The 15,309-nt window shown below is 39.8% G+C and overlaps 1 protein-coding gene across 4 annotated transcripts in view; it reads left to right on the top strand.

Moving 5' to 3' along the window:
• The first annotated feature begins 8,752 nt into the window (after positions 1–8,752).
• The window catches only part of exoc6 (exocyst complex component 6), a 43,926-nt gene continuing 37,369 nt past the window's right edge, over positions 8,753–15,309 (top strand). The window contains exon 1 of one of the 4 annotated variants that reach the window (XM_020083434.2): positions 8,753–8,979. In XM_020083434.2, coding sequence (XP_019938993.2) covers positions 8,840–8,979 — 140 coding nt within the window. In that variant the 5' untranslated portion in view covers positions 8,753–8,839. Of the gene's footprint in view, positions 8,980–9,898; positions 10,077–15,309 lie in introns of those variants that run through there. The other 3 variants (XM_069517342.1, XM_020083432.2, XM_020083430.2) reach the window with 3 other exon arrangements.

Below are 15,309 nucleotides of genomic sequence, written 5' to 3'. Positions count from 1 at the left end.
ACCTACTGTAAATACAAATGCCACAATGTGTACAATTACTGCTGAATATCTACAGAACTGAAATATAACATACGTCAATAGACTATACTGAAATATTACTATAGACAATGTACATCCAAACAGACATTTAACATGTATATTCTGTCACCTAGCACTTGCATTCATTAAACAACTTTGGATACCAGTAATAAAGTAAACATAAGCATGTAAGATAAACAAATACAGAATTTCACAAAATATTCTTTAACTCGACTTACTTCTAATATACTGATAATATATTGCAACTCACAATTTAGAACAGTACACTCGTACTGACTAGTACATAGTCAGTAACGCAAATATTTCAGCAAACATAAATATAGAATAGCCTACTTGCAACAACACTAGTCACATAGTTACATAGCCACGGTGTACTACTATTCCACAGACGACGCACAGTTAGCATTGCAGGAGATTAATGTAGCTAATGTTAGCTTAATTGTCATCAGGTAATAAATGTCATTACTTCACGCTACATATACACATTCACCTAACACACTGGTAAATATTAACCATTATTATGAGGAACTCATACCTGGAAAAGGGAGTGTTTGAGTGAACGATACATGGACACAAACTTTTCTCAGATCATGTGTATCAGGCACATGCACAGATAGACTCCTAGTGGGGCTCAAGCACCTGCCCTTTGGCCCTGGATGAGAAAAGTGCCCTTTCTGCTGGAGCCCAACTTTTTTCTTCATTCATCAATATTTAAAAAATAAGAATCACACCATACGAAGAGCATCCATGCATAACGCATAGCCTACACGTTTTCTACAAATGAAATCCATGATTTCAAAGCCACTGATGCTGCATGGTCCACTTCCTCTCAGTCAGAGAATAATATGAACTAAGCAGATCCGAGATTTCTCCAAACTTTCAGAAAGCACAGACAGAGCTCGTGAAAACACGTCTTGCTCTAATCTGCAGCAGACGAAAGATGCGTAAAGAAACGCCTGCGGTTGTCAAGGTGATGACACCATGTGACCAGATTTCAAATGAACAATGTGACGTCAGAGCTACTTTATCAGACTCAAATTTAAAAGTGTTTATCGGGTCCAGTCTGGGCTCATTTAAAAAACAACATGACGGCCTCCATTGAGAGGACCTGCTCCCAATGTGAATATAAAGTATTTCAATATTAATAAAAGCAGAACTCTGTAAATGACACCTCAGAGTCATGCGGAGGTTTCTGTCTACGCCGCTGCTTGGTTTCATGGATTCATACATGCCGATAAATCTGAGAAAAGCAGAATGTGCAAAGGCAAAACCCGAACAATCAGGTTTTGGATGTTGCAGAAGTAAAAAGATAAGATTTTAGTCATTTAGAATAATGCTCAAGAGAGCAGTGCAGCATAAATTGTTTACCATGTGTGATTTAGTAAATGCTTACTATTAAAAGTTCACAATAGGAAAGGTTGAGGAATTGACAATATCACAGATGACGGTGAGGCAACAAACATTATTTTGCAGAAAAGGCATATTACAAAACATTAACATGTTCTATAGGGTGTTAATACATGAAAGGAATACAAATCAAGGAATAGCTCTCATTGTATAGTTGCTCATAGAGCATCGATGATAATGACGCAACAAACATGTCTTTATTTATGTCTTTAGTCTTTATAAACAAAACTAGCTCTCAGTGCAACATAACATCCAGTGCTTCTGCATTTAGTCCAAAATGTCCCTCTGCAGTACTTCTTCAAGCAGAGAATATCTGTAAGAAAGAGAAGGAAAGAAATGTGAGTTTGATTACACCACTTCTTGTATGGAGTAAACATGCGTAATTCTTTCTATTTAAACAGTATTAATAGATGATTTGGTAGAGGTCATCACCTTAATCAATTATCAGGTCAACTATATTTACAAGTCACTTCACAGATGAGATTGCTTCAATTGTCCAATAGATGTCACTGTAGGGCCCCAGAAAAGCAGCCTCCATCTCATCTTAATATAAACTACCACACACCAGTGATTCTAGATGTTTAGATAATCACAATTCTAGTTCATACTCTAGAATTGCAAGAAAAGCACACAACTTTACAGACTATTACCATAATAATTCCAAGCAGCCCTGTTATTGACATCCTTGCACGCACTTCTTTATTTATAAACTTTATGTTTTTCCATCTTGACTCAATTTATTCAACTCAATGTGTCATGGACAACCCCACATACATGTTTCTGAACAACTTATTGCATTGGGCATGGAAAAGGAAAACTGTTGCAAAAAACACTGTGAACACACATTGTTTAATGTTCAGAGAGAGAAGTTGACTTTTCTAGATGTTGATGTTAAATATTCTTTATCAATCAAATGTAACATCTTGCCTCACATAATCAATGGCAGAACAACCTTTTCTGTTGCTTACCAGGCTGTTCAACCCAGTCCTGCTGACAGTGGACGTTTAAAAACTCTGCTGCAAGAGGCTGAATGTCATCGTGCTTAGATACAGGTTAAAGGATCCGGACTGACAAAGTTATATTCTAACATTTGTTTTTGGTACAGATGACACGTACACAGGCCTTGTTTTACATTTTTAAAATTTTGGTTATAGAACATGAAACACACATTCAGCCCAACTTCTCGTCTTTTCCTCTGTGGGTGGTCCACACTCAGTGACCCTTTCCTCTGATTGGTTATTGTACTCAATCAATTATATTTGTGCTGTGCTGATGGTTCTTGCCTTCCTCTTTGTCTTTAGAAAAAAAAATGCATTGTGATCATTAATGTTAGGGTATTTTGTACCCTGACACCTTATAGTACCCCTTATACCCAATAAAAAAAGAAATTAGAGTCAGTGGAGGGATGGAGGAAAAAATGTTTAGGTTCCAAAGGCTAGCACACACGGAACTCTATTTACTAAAAGCACTGTACAGATGCAGATCATTGAAATGTTTGGTGATTACCATGCCTACAGGCTCTATCTCTCTCTTTGGCTCCCTCTGCAGTTCAGCATCAGTCAGTTGAGTTGAGCTGTGTTTCATCAAAGTGGTGCACAATGATCACAATGTAAATGATTCACCAGTCAGCCATTACATTGAAACTAGTGTACAGTATATGCAGCTCGTCTGTCATTCTCCATGCTTACCATCAACAAACACTTGTACCCTGCAAATGGTACAGGGTAATATGGACTGTAATATGATGACACCATATGGAAAGGTGTAATCCAACAGTCCTGCAATAAATCCTCCATGAATGTTGCAGTGTTCAGTTTTTGCTGAGACAGTGGTGTTAGGTTTTCTTTCAAATATTACAGAAGCTGCAGGTTATGGTGAATTTGGACTGTTTTATATTATACAAGTTGCAGCTTCTGAGGACAGATCCATAACACCAGATGATTTTCTTCCAACAAACCTGTTTTAAAGCTTAAAACATAAATTTAGCTTATAACAGCATTGGTCAAAATACAGTTAACTATAGTCTTATTAAATGATGTTGTTTTATCACTGATAAAACATGCTAGGCTAAAACCTTTTGTCTGCTTCCAGTTCTTCAGCTAGGTTTTACACACCCAGGGTGTTAGTTTTGTTTTTTTTTAAACTGTATTTCCGTGAAGATTTAAAATGTGATCCAGTAGACCTCTGGCCTTGCCTGAAACATCTGGACAACCTCCTTGGCTGTCACAGTGAACTGTCCCCATTCCATTCCCGGATGTCCTTCGCTTCTTTTTGCTTAGAGTGTAACTTACAGTGGAGGTCAACAGTTGTTTGGCAGCCTGTATCCTAGACAGACTCAGGAAGCTGACAGGAAGCTGGTAGACCATGGAAAGGAAAAGCACATGGAAGAATAGGGGATAGTTCACATTGACCCTTGCTGCTGTGATCCATATATCCTCCTCTTTCAAATGGAGCACTTACACAGATTATTGCTCAGTATGATTTGCACATCGTCCTTTTCTTTGCTGAGTTTGCTGAGAACATACAAGGGTGATCTGTTGAGGTCAGAGTTTTGAATCAGCACAATGAAAGGGAAGTATTGCTGTGGTCTGTCAAATTGACACAACCAGATATTAGATATTTGAATTTCTCATATGGATTAAAAACAACCATAACCCAACCTTAAAGGTCCAGTGTGTAAGATTTAGGTGAAAGGGATCTATTGGCAGAAATTGAATGTAGAATAATCCTCATGATGTTTTCACTAGTTCGGTTAATCTAGATTGTATGAATTATAGTTTTCTTTACCCCAGAAAAGGCCCTTTATATTTAAATACTTTATATTTAAATACTTTATATTTACATGGAGGGGACCCTCTCTACAGAGGCCGCCATGTTTTTTACATTAGTCCAGTCTGGACAAACTAAACACCTTTTGAGTTTTTATGACAACTGAAGCTACCACAGGTTCTTTTCCATGTTTGGAAGGAGAGGGTGTGGTGAGGGGTGTTCAGCTGTTACATGGAACTTCAACATTTCATATCACAAAAGTCTACACACTGTACCCATAAGTGCAGCGACTAAACCCAATGAAAAAAAAGAGAGTTCTCTACCACTTTATATGAAAAGATGTCTGTCTTGGACACAGAAGAATCAAACATTACAAAGAGGATGATTTAAAAGTATAAGCCAATCACTGGGAAGGGAAAACCTGCAGTGCTAATGAGTTGAAGGACAGGATGTATAACTGGACATCCAGAGGCCAACAGCAGAGTATGATGCCACTGCTTACACACACACACTCTCACACACGCACACATGCACACACACATACACACACACACACACACACACACACACACACAAACCGACATCCGCTCTCCTCTCTTCCTGTTTTCTCTCTTCTTCCTTTTCTCTCTGTTGCAACACAACTGCTGTTGACAGTGCAGACAAAACCTGTGTCCAAGGTATTCAGTGTGACAAGTTCCACAATCAGTAATGAGAAAACAAGTTAAGATCAGTTAAGCGACTCATTCTTATTCATGTCTGGGAAATGCTGTCTTCACCACCCTTGCTGTCATTGCAGTCAGGTCCTCGTGGTTAGGATTCCTTTAGCGTTAACAGGTATTCACCAGGAGGTGTCTCCTCTTCTCAAAAACAAACAGAGACACTGATTAAATCAAGTAAAATCTGAATAAGGCACCTAATTAGTATTTGAGAGAAACTATTATACTGTAAATATAGCCCTGCTATATCATTTGTTGGTTTTGTTTTCAGAGACTTGTTCCTCTATTACCTGTAGCTTCTGTCAATGACAGGGAGGGGCACAAAAAACTGGCCTATTCATTTTCAACTGTATGAAATGCTGCATTCTTGATTATAGCACTATGATATAATTGGAAAATAGAAAACATTTGAATCGATTCTAAAATAGATTGAATGAATAATCAATTTTCAATGACAGTATGGAATCCCAGCCTTATTGTGTTCTATAGTCATACGGCCAACAGTTTACTTTCCATCTTATTAAGACCTCTGAACTCATGAGCGGACCGTTACCCACTGACAGCCGAACTCATGGTCACACTGTCTCTTAGTAGAGTTAGAGAGTTAGAGAAATGATTCTGAATCTGCACTTCCTGTACCTTTGCAACCTGCAAACCCTCAGTGCTGATTTATGCTGCCAGACTGAGACAGGTTAACAAGGGGTATGGAGGCTGTTATATGGTGGTGCAAAGGAGCAGACCTGGAAAACAAACACATTTCACTCATGTAGTGCCATGACCACCAATCATAGATTGATACTCTCTTCTTGTTTTTTTGTGGGGTAATACAGATACTCATAGTCAGGTCTTTTGTAAAGTGCTTATTATCAACTATTACATCCACAATCCTAATGGCCCAATCAATTTTGAAAAGAATTGCAAAGAAATAGAAAGTGGTCGTGTGAGCTGGTCATGTTCTGCTATTACAGTTTGGTGCGGATCTGGATCAGCGGCCACTTTAACATTTCGAGATTTGAGATTGCATTTTCAACGATTTTACTGAGTGCCATTTCTGCCACCATCTGAAACTCATTGCGTACCTAGATGGCATTTGCTCTTACTTCATGCTGTGAATGAATGAATCACCTGTTTAGTGCTTTGTCCATAAAGCTCCAGGTTTGACCATTCCCTTGCTCTCTTTTAATTTGTCTGTCAAAAGTCCCCAAAAGTTATGGACGTAAAATATTCACTGAAGTATTTATTTTAATTTTAAATGCATTAAGATAATAATATTTTGTGTTAAAGTTAGCTGAGAGAAGTCAGAGTTTGTGCAATTGCACTCATTCTTTACTGACACCCAAACATTTTCTCAGATTGGCTCTGTGTCACTATGTGTCTGGTATTAAATAAATAAAAAGATTTATTGTAGTAGAATCTCAACAACCACCATTCCCACGCCGTCATCATTCATTCATTCATTCAGTGGCCACAACCAAAAATCAGCATCTCATCTGCAAGTCTAAATGCTGACTGTATGTGTGTGTGTATCTGTTGGATAAAACCAACAGGTCAGGCCTCTTCATACATTTTCTCAGGGTTCACAGTGTGTGAGAAATGTTAAAACAGAGATTAACAGAAGTTACTGTTGTTGGTTTCAAAGTCCAGTGAATCACAAGGTCTCTTTTTCCTGTTGCACCCTCTTTTTCTGCTGACTGCAGCCAGTGCCCTGGAATTCTCCACACACACACACACACACACACACACACACACACACACACACACACGCAGGCCCGCCGACAGGGGGGGACAAACGGGTACGTTGTCCCGGGCCCTGGACTGGCCCTGGAATGGGGGGGGCCCATAACTGGACCCCCATGAAGTTGGGATTAATTATTGTATGTATACTTCAAAATGTGTTGATTTAGAGAAGAAAAGTGCTTTATTTGCATTCAATTAATGACTCCTAGATTGTTTGCCTTCATTGCCCTTGAAAAAACGGCCAATAACCCACCTATCAAATGCCAAAATGGTTTGGTCTTTGGAGAAGAAAAAAGACGACATCATTCCATTAGTGGTCAGTGCGGGCTGCGCAAGTCGATTCAACATGCACAAGTCAGGAGCCCAAAAAAAAAAAGAAAGGCGAAAAAGAGAGGAAGAAGCCGAAAGCCTGAGGGGATCTCTGTATAAATATTTCAGAAAAGACTCAGGTGATGCTGCAGGTACCAGTAAAGGCAGCTGTGCAGCACAGCCAGGTAAGACACGGCCAACTTTTTCCAGCCCCGTCGTCAAGTAACACAGGCGGTGTGTCAAACATATTAGCGCAGCACCACATGAGAAAGTCACACGGAGATCAATATCAGACAGACAGGGGGCATTGAATAATTTGATAACCACAACGGCTTTATTACACTGTGTTTCATACGCCTATATATAATTGAATCTTAGAATATGCACATTACCCCGCAAATGTTTCAGGCAGGCACGCGCTGCGCACTCCAATCAGGCTGAATTGATTTGAGAATAATTCCCAGTCAGCTGAATTACAGCCAGTGTAACGCGGCTCATGGTTTAAAATAAGCCAGTGGCATGGCAACATGTGGAATTGCCATTTAGATAGAGTTAGATTTAACGAATGGGTTATAAACGTGACGTTTTGGGGTAGCCTGTAACTTCGTTTCTGATTGCCGTTAACTTGAAACTCGCCAGATGAATGGGCTCCGCCTTGTTCCCCAAACATTCTCTGGAAGTTCAGCGGACATACACGCGGGTCTGGTGATAAATAAAAGTACCCTTGACATGATTCCCCTTGGTCAAGTGAAAAATGGTTGATGAAATGTGCAGTTAATGAGCTCTAAGTGAATACAATAGCGTGAGTTTTATTGTGGTATGATTCTGAAAGCCATAACTTCACTCAGTCCATATCCATAGCCTATCCAATTAAATTTGTAAATAATCCTTTTGGTTTATCCGTAATAAATGGGCTTGTCATCCCGATGTCATGTGTTTGGGAGCTGCACAAGCGAATTCTGTGGTTGTGTTTCGGCGTTTGGCAATTTTGGGAACAAAAAAAAAAACCTTAGATTTTTAAACTTTTGTAGTCTTTGGGATAGAGTTAGCCAAGTTGATCAGTCTATTCTTTTCTGTGTTAAATCATCAAATTAAGGGGTTTTCAATTTGTTATTTTTTAAATGGTTCATTTTGACACCTGTTAATTTAGATATAGCCCTTTTTATCGAAATATGTTCACCTTTATAGGAGAGGCTAGAGAGGATGAGAGAGAAGAAGAACAGGCTACCAAACAGTATGAGAGAGAGGAAGAACAGGCTACCAGTGAGATAGAGGAAGAACAGGCTACCAGTGAGAGAGAAGGGGAGGAGAGTGAAGGGAGAGAGAGAGAAAGACACAGTGATTCAGGAGCATTTATGGGGACCTCTGCATTTTGCTCAGGATCTTCCTGTCCATGCCTGTGACTGTGGCTGGAGGTGAGCGAGCTTTCAGCAAATTGAAGCTTATAAAAAACTACTTGTGCTCAAAGATGTCACAGGAGAGGCTCAACGGGCTGGCAATGCTTTCCATAGAACACAAGCTTGCAAAGAAGCTGGACACCACAAAAGTCCGGCGCATGGCACACAAAGTTAATGTTAAAATGTTCAAATAAATTGTTTGTTGAGTAATGAGTATTTTTTTGAATTTCCGTCATTTAAGGGTAGGGTAGGGACTGAGAAAGTAGAGGTGTGTGTGGGTTTTTTTTGGGGGGGGGGCCCATTGAGAGAATTTTGTCCCGGGCCCAGCCAAACCTGTCAGCGGCCCTGCACACACACACACACACACACACACACACACACAGTGCACACAAACACACAGCTCTGGGTGTCCTCTCTCATACATGCAGAAATCTAGTTCTCATACTCAGGAGTGTGAAGAGAGAAATGGCCGCTGACAGGGTCCATGCTGCTTTACCTGACCCTCCCAGTCAGAATGAAGAGGACAACAGAGAAGAGGAGAAAGTGTTTGGAAATATTTTTGCAGAGTTAGAATCTGTGGACTTGCCCCTAGGAACCAGCTTAAGGTAAACTCAAACTCATTCAGGACATTTTTTAACTGGTGACCAAGATCGATGATGGAGTCACTGATCTGATTTACAAAGTGAGTAATGTAAAATGTGGATTGATCTTAACATCAAGAATTCAGATGTCTTCATGAGCATCGACAGATATTTGCACACAATGCATTTAAAGGGATACTTCACCCAAAAATTTAAATTCACTCAATATCTACTCACCAAACAGCATCATTTACATGTTTTCAGTCTAAATGTTCGCTGGCATCTTCCTCCGGAGCCACGTTCACGCATTGGATCACAAACGACATGTAGGCTAAAAACATGGTGTAAATGTACTTGTTTTGAATCCAATGTGAATGTGCATTGTTTGTTAGTAGGTCTCATTTAGGCGGCTGTGGCTGAGGGGTAGCATGGTCATCCTCTAACCAGAAGGTCAGCAGTTCAATCCCAGTCTTCCCCATCTGCTTGCTTGGGCAAAATGCTTATCCCTCAAAAAAACAAAAAAAGTGCTGCTAATAGATGCACTGTATGAATGTGAATGGCAAACTATACTGTAAAGTGCTTTGAGGGGTCATCAAGACTAGAAAAGCTCTATATAAATACAAACCATTTACAATTTCAATAATATCAATTATATATAATATATATTTTAGGATTAGTACTTTATTATTTTGTTACAATGGAAAAAGTAAAAGACAGAAAAGGCACATACACATCATACAAAGAACTATGTACATTAACATGCTCCCATGTATATCAAAATAATAATAATAATTGAAATACGATCAAGATAAATATTAATAATTTAAATTCTGCATTTCAACAGTCAACAACATGCAGCATGTTCTGCTTTCTGTTGACCACAGTTGAGTTCAGGTGAAGTCTGACGTGTGGACACCAAGCCGCTGTCACACAGCTGACGCTTGTAGCGCGCCCCCTACAGACCAGATGCCGCACTGGCCTGTGCTCCGCTGCAGATGCAGCCACAATACACACATAACAATCATGGCGGAGAATGAAACCCTGGAGTGTATAACGGAGCACGAGCGGATTCTACAGGAAATTGAGAGCACCGACACGGCTTGTGTTGGTCCGACTCTTCGGTGAGAACCCGCGGCTCCCCGGAGAGCTCCTCGCCACTGTAATGTCTGTGTGCGTGCTGGCGTCGCTGACATTATCAGACCTTTTGTCCATGAGCTAGCTTAGCCAACCTAGCCACCGGCAGGCTAACGGTTCTTGCTGTCAGGCTGTATGGGGTTTGCGATGAGCCGTCAGCCTAGCTGGCATGCTAGCTAACAGGCTAACGGCTAACACCGAGCAACATTTGTGCCAGTTGAGAGCAGCTCTTGTAAATCTGAGGTGGGGGGGGATCGCAGCTGCTGGGATCGTAATGAAGACTGGTGACCTGTCAAAAAATGTAAACATCATTTGTGGGTGTGGCGGTGGGACTTTGTGTTGACTGTCAACCATCCCGGGTTGTCGTTCATCAGAAAATAGAAAGTAACGCCACTGACATCCCTGTGTGCCATGGTGGATGAGTCACTGTGACTCCCAGTGTTGTCTGTCTGTCAAAGAGCTTGATGGCGGTGAGACTGGATGAGGAACTACTCAGGCTAGCCTCCACGATCAGTGCTGCATTGTAGGCAGGTGTGAAGCTAGCTTCCAAGGCCATGGTGAACGACATTCAGTCAACAAATGATAAGGAAGACTTCAGGTTAATGTCTGCAGCTCTGCCACACACACACACACACACACACACACACACACACACACACACACACACACACACACACACACACACACACTGTGAGACAGGCTGTAGTGGGCCGTCAGCATACCTGGGGCTAATCTGTGGCTATCTGCTCTGAAGGGACTCACCTCTGGCTGCCTGTTTTCATTTCCGTAATTCCTCTATGATATTATCGACCCAGTCACCTTTAAACAGCATGTTCTCGTGGTTGTGATTTCTGCCTTTTGCCTTGTCATTGGCTCCTTAACATACTTGGGAAAGTTTGAGAACAGAACCAAGAAACCAGTTTAACAAAGTTTCTCAAAGCGGTGTGATTTTTGCATAGATTTCACTACCAAAGACTTCATTCTTCTGTGTTCATTCGGCTGTGTCAGGCCCTGGGACCTGGCAGTGTTAGTCACCACCCATCTCCTGGGTGGTGACTAACACTGCTTTCCAGACAACTTAGAAGTCAAGATTTTATTTACCTCCTGCTAGAAAAGAACAAGGGCCATCACTCAGCTTAGGTTCCTACCCTGAATTAAATTTAATGGAAAATGTAAGAGTATTTGCCTGTATTCAATGAAAATAATAGACTATTATGTAGTAAACATGTTCATGTTAATTGATTTCCAAATTTGTCATTAATATTCAGTTAAAATCTCTACTTTATTTTATGCAAGCTGTGCAAGGAGGCTTCAGTGCTCACTTCAATTGTCAAATTGCGATGCTTACTTTTTTCCCAAGGAGCACATATGCTCTTAAGCTCCTTAAATTTAGAAACTTTTGTACGTAAATGTACCTTGTTCAAATAATATATCTTTCCTAATAAGACAATACAAGACATATACATCAAGAGGTTTATATTTGAACTGAAGTTAGGTTTTTGACTTTTTCTGTATCAAGATGTTTGGCCCTGATTCAGAGATGAGTCTTTTACCTACAGGTATCTGCTATTAGAAAATAAACTGACATATTCAGCTGTCGACTAGTTGATCTCATGAACTTTAGTTTTTTTGCATCCTGATCCGAAGGTCGTGGTTCAGAAATTTCAATTTTAAATTACTGATGAAGTTATATCAGCTGCAGGGTAACACTCATTCAGATAAAAATGAGACACTGCTGCTAAATGTTTCTGCACTGATTTGTTAATGATTATTGTTGTTGGACCTCAGTGAACATGTGTATCTTTACAACCCCAGTGTCTGAACTTGATTGTAAATTCACTTTCACATTCCCTTTTTTTCTGCTGGCTTATGCTATGGCTATAATTAAGTAGCTGTTCTTAGTTCTAGATGCCAAAACAGTCTGCTCATCTTGCTCACGTTGGGCTCCGTAAGCTACAGCATAGTTACAGTTATGGTTTCAGTATCATTGGGTTTTCAACCCTTATAAAAAAATAGACACTGCTTGGGTTACATATTTGTAACATGAGTCATGTTATTCACACATATTAAATACATCTATTTTTAGTCTCATATTTAGGTGAAACAGTTCAGCAGTACAACACTTCAGCCATGTTATTTTTTTATAGTCTTCAATGCAGCATGACAGATGGTTAAAAGAAGAAGTAGTAAAAGCTATAAAAATATATTGTCTGATAAAAATGGGTCTGGTATGGTGGTATGACGGACTTTTCACATATTGGTAAATGCCATGTTAAAGCATTGTAACCCACAGGTCACCTAAACTGGCCGAAGTTTCTTCTTGTCCTGGCAGGAAGCAGGAACACAGGGATCTATTTGTTTCAACAAGCACCTGCTCTCAAATATTAATAGCAGGAAAGAGGAAGCTCATAAGGCAGCATGGAAACTAATGATGACTGGACTATACACAGATGGCTTCTGTCCAGTTTGCATGTGCCTGGCCATTATATCAGGTCTAATGCAAAGGTTGAGTTCTGTGAGGAGCTCTTATAGTAATTAGTTATGGAACACCAAAAATAGTTAAGTCCAACTTTACTATTGTGATGATTTGCTGCTTTTCTTTATGCCATATACTAAACTGAATATATTGGGGGATCGATTTTTTTGACAGGTTTAGGAAACTAAAGCAATTTTAAATATTATTTTTACATTTTGTAGATTAAATAAAAAGATCTATCATTAATGAAAGTGAAAATGAAAATGTTTTAGCCCTTAAAGGGATTACTAAAAAATCTTACATTTTATTTTAGCACACTAAAATCATTTTGGTGAGGAATATTGGATGTAACCAGGGACTGAGTATTAATTTCAGCCATGATAGTGATAAAAGCCCAGTTGTCTCCAACAACAACCTAATGAATTAGCTGTTTCATGTCCTGGAAGGTTCAGCTTTTTTGGTGCTATGTATGTGTGCTAATATGAGCTTGCATTTCCTTGATGGTAAATGGTTTGTATTTATATAGAGCTTTTATAGTCTTGATGACCACTCAAAGCTCTTTACAGTACGGTTTTCCATTCACCCATCCACACACATTCATACAGTGCATCTATCAGCATTACTTTTTTCTTCTAAGAGGGGCAATTCGGGGTTCAGCATCTTGTCCGAGGACACTTCAGCATGCAGATGGTGAAGACCGTGGATCAAACGGCCAACCTTCTATTTTGATTTGATGTGTTCTCCTGGCCAGTGTCCAATGAGCCCTGTGTCTGACCGCTTTGGGCTCTTCTTCAGCTTGTGAGTGCATTATTTCCACCCACTATGCTCCGCTCACTGTCACCCACACTTGCTCTCAGGTACCAAACTTTGGCACGGTTTGGTTTCATGTGAGTTGGTACTCAGTAGTACTAATGTAATCAGGTCGGCACTGAATCCATATTTTATTTTACTATTTTACATTTAAATTCACAACACATTCACAAGCTCTTTTAAGATGGACATTTGATCTTATCTATTATGTTACGAACAGGGAACAATTACACTGGAGCTATTAAGAAGCTATTTAGTAGATGCTAACTGTGGTGTATGATGAGGTTGTTGTTTGTGGGTGTAAGCAGCCAGCTGATGTCCCCTTTTGCTGGTACTGTGTATTGGTGCTAAAGCATGTTGTTATAGGGAGTATGGGACAGTACTGGCCTACTTTTTCTGCTGGTACTACAACAAAACCAGTCAGATCTACTACATTCTGGTTAAACTCTTATACCACCACCTGGTAACAAATAAACATACAATACAAGACAAGCAGTGTATATGCTAAGCTAGATAAATGGGAATATACATTTTTACTATGTATATGTTGCCTTGTCAGGAACAAAGAAATTACTCTGTGCTGGCATTGATTGTTTTCTCCCGTTTCTTTTCGGGACCTTGAACTACGTCACCCTTGAACTACGTCACCCACTCCTTTGTTTATATGTGGCCTGAAGATTTTGTGTCACGTTACACATGCAGGAGCTGGAAATTCCCTGCAACACAGTGACTCTTCTTTTGTTTGCACAGTTGTACGTTTTCCACAGTGGCACCACCAATTGTCTCCCAGTACGATGCAGCTCTGCACATCTTCACTCTCGGCAGTGGCGGCCTCTACCTCCTCCATATGCTGTAGTTCCTTCACAGTTTTTTCAGGCTCATTTAATTCACTTTCAATATAGTTGTCCTTCATATCTCCCGTGCCTTATAGTTGTTCTTACAGGTTGATTTCAATCAGGATGTTTTGATTCCACTGACCCTTCCTTGATCATAAAAAAATGCAAAAGAACTGTACAAGTTCGAGCACATGGCCAAGGAGCTTGCAGAAGTCCGCCATACTTTAAAATTGGTCATCTGGCGGACTTTTGTCAACAGAAGATATACTATTTATTGTAACAATACAAAGTAGGTTGAAGGTTAGTGAAGTTCCTGTTTAAGGGAATTGCACAGAAAATGAACTCTACCACCAGATGAACAAATGTCAGGTTCACCAGCTGTCTCTGCTTCATTTCTTTAGGTCATTCTGACGTCTGATTTCTTTGTGTATTTGAATCCATGTGATTTGAATGGCTGTTGCCTGCGCGTGAACATTTACATAAACTTGAATCGTTTGGCTAGTACCCGTGCTACTGCTTTAAAAGTTGAGCTTTTCTCAACGTCTTCTTCATTCAGCACAAGTAAAGCAAAGCAACGGAATTACAATGCAGTTTGGCAACTCAAGACATTGCCCCATTTGAAGTGAATGAGCAATGTGTCCGTTGAGGCCTCCAACATGTGTGAGCGTTTGTCAATACTGCTTGCAGCTTCAATCCAACCTTGATCTTTTTAAATACCTTGGATGAAATGCACAGTTTATATTAAGAATAGAATGTCCATAGTAAAGTATAACAAGTATTTTCAGTCAAAAGTAAAATAATCATAATAGCATTTATCTATTTGCAGTGCAAAACAACTAGTTAGGGATTGTTTTTGAGATTTATTTGGACCATGGCAGGATAAATTAGACTATGGAGGCTGCCTTACTACAGTAGGTGTGCAATGATGTCTGAATCCTTTCTATTGTTGATGCTGCCTAAAAAGAATCCCTTGTTATAAAAACGCTTTTGGTTTTGTTTTATTAAGTAAAGCTGTATAGCCACTATTAATTATAAGGGCCTATGTGTTATCCTGTTTTAGTGAGGTGGGTATGAGGTCATAAAGCCAAATATCAGTGT

Source organism: Paralichthys olivaceus, chromosome 21, assembly GCF_024713975.1.
Source record: "Paralichthys olivaceus isolate ysfri-2021 chromosome 21, ASM2471397v2, whole genome shotgun sequence".
Lineage (NCBI taxonomy): Eukaryota > Metazoa > Chordata > Actinopteri > Pleuronectiformes > Paralichthyidae > Paralichthys > Paralichthys olivaceus.
Note: the sequence above shows the minus strand (reverse complement) of the source record. Positions and strands in the feature narration are given on the sequence as shown.